Genomic DNA, 1,274 nt, shown 5'->3' with positions numbered 1-1,274 from the left:
GTTTCCTTGGCTTCTCTAACCCACGCAGGAAGCTGTCATCAGTGCCTGGATCCAGTACAGTGACGGCTCTGTCACTCCCCTCGACATCTACGACCCCAGAGACTTCACGCTGAGCGCCACCTCCTTGGATGAGGCGGTGGTGTCCACCTATCAGGAGCAGCCACTGCGCTGGCCCGTGGTGGTGGCCGAGGGTGAGGGCCAGGGACCGCTGGTCCGAGTGGAGATGGTCATCTCCGAGACCTGCCAGAAGTCTAAGAGGAAGAGTGTCCTGGGTATGGGCGTGGGCAGCGTCAGGGTCAAGTTTGGCCAGAACGACGTGGAGCTGAGGGGCCAGAACGAGGAAGAGGGCGGGCTGGATAACAGCACCAGAGACCAGAGACAGAAGGGCCTGGAGGGTGACAAGGCTGGATCGGACGGCTGGAAGCACACCAACGCTGCTTCAGACCGTGAGGAGGGCGCCATGAGGAAGACTAGCACCACCACTAAGACCGCTGTCACCCACCGCGCTGGAGGCAACAAGCACGGCAGTGGGGGCAACAACCGGGGGACAGGGGGCCAGAACGCCCCTGTGGACTACACCAGCTTCCCTGCCCAGGTGGACGTACCGGGGGGCGCGGAGAGCGACCTGTCTCAGACCCCCCGGGGCTTATCCGACCTGGAGATCGGCATGTACGCCCTGCTGGGGGTCTTCTGCCTGGCCATCCTGGTGTTCCTCATCAACTGTGTGAGCTTTGCCTTCCGCTACCGTCACAAGCAGCTGCCCGCGCTGGAGCAAGGCAACATGAACCACGCCCACGACTGGGTGTGGCTGGGCAACGAGGCCGACCTGCTGGAACACCACAGTGACCAGCGCCAGTCGCCGCACCAGGACGAGTGCACCACCATCATTGATCGGAGTGAGGGCTACGAGGAGAGCAAGTATCTGCTCAACGGAGGGGGTAATGTGGAGGTGCAGAGGACCTCCACCCACGGCCAGACCCTCCCCCGCTCCCTCTCGGAGCCCCGGCAGTGCGCCGGCAAGGACCCGGTGGGCAAGACCGAGCCTCTCAACAACTCCCCCAGCGCTGCCAAGCGCAAGCGAGTTAAGTTCACCTCCTTCGCCACAGTGCTGCCTGACGATGGGGGGCCCTACACTAACTCCATCCTCATTGGCAACGAGGACAATATCAAGTGGGTGTGCCAGGACATGGACCTGGGTCCATCGGCAGAGATCAGAACCTACATGGAGAGGCTACAAGACAATCTGTGAGAGAGAGAGAGAGAGAGAGCGAGAG

The 1,274-nt window shown here is 62.2% G+C and overlaps 1 protein-coding gene across 1 annotated transcript in view; it reads left to right on the top strand.

Moving 5' to 3' along the window:
- Positions 1-1,268, top strand: part of LOC111974732 (transmembrane protein 132C) — a 108,609-nt gene extending 107,341 nt beyond the window's left edge. Inside the window, exon 6 of the mRNA XM_024002696.2 lies at positions 29-1,268. Within this exon, the coding sequence (XP_023858464.1) occupies positions 29-1,249 (1,221 nt within the window). The 3' untranslated portion in view covers positions 1,250-1,268. The remainder of the gene's footprint in view (positions 1-28) is intronic.
- Positions 1,269-1,274: the final 6 nt, after the last annotated feature.

The sequence above is a fragment of the Salvelinus sp. IW2-2015 genome, linkage group LG15 (genome assembly GCF_002910315.2).
Source record: "Salvelinus sp. IW2-2015 linkage group LG15, ASM291031v2, whole genome shotgun sequence".
NCBI lineage: Eukaryota > Metazoa > Chordata > Actinopteri > Salmoniformes > Salmonidae > Salvelinus > Salvelinus sp. IW2-2015.
Note: the sequence above shows the minus strand (reverse complement) of the source record. Positions and strands in the feature narration are given on the sequence as shown.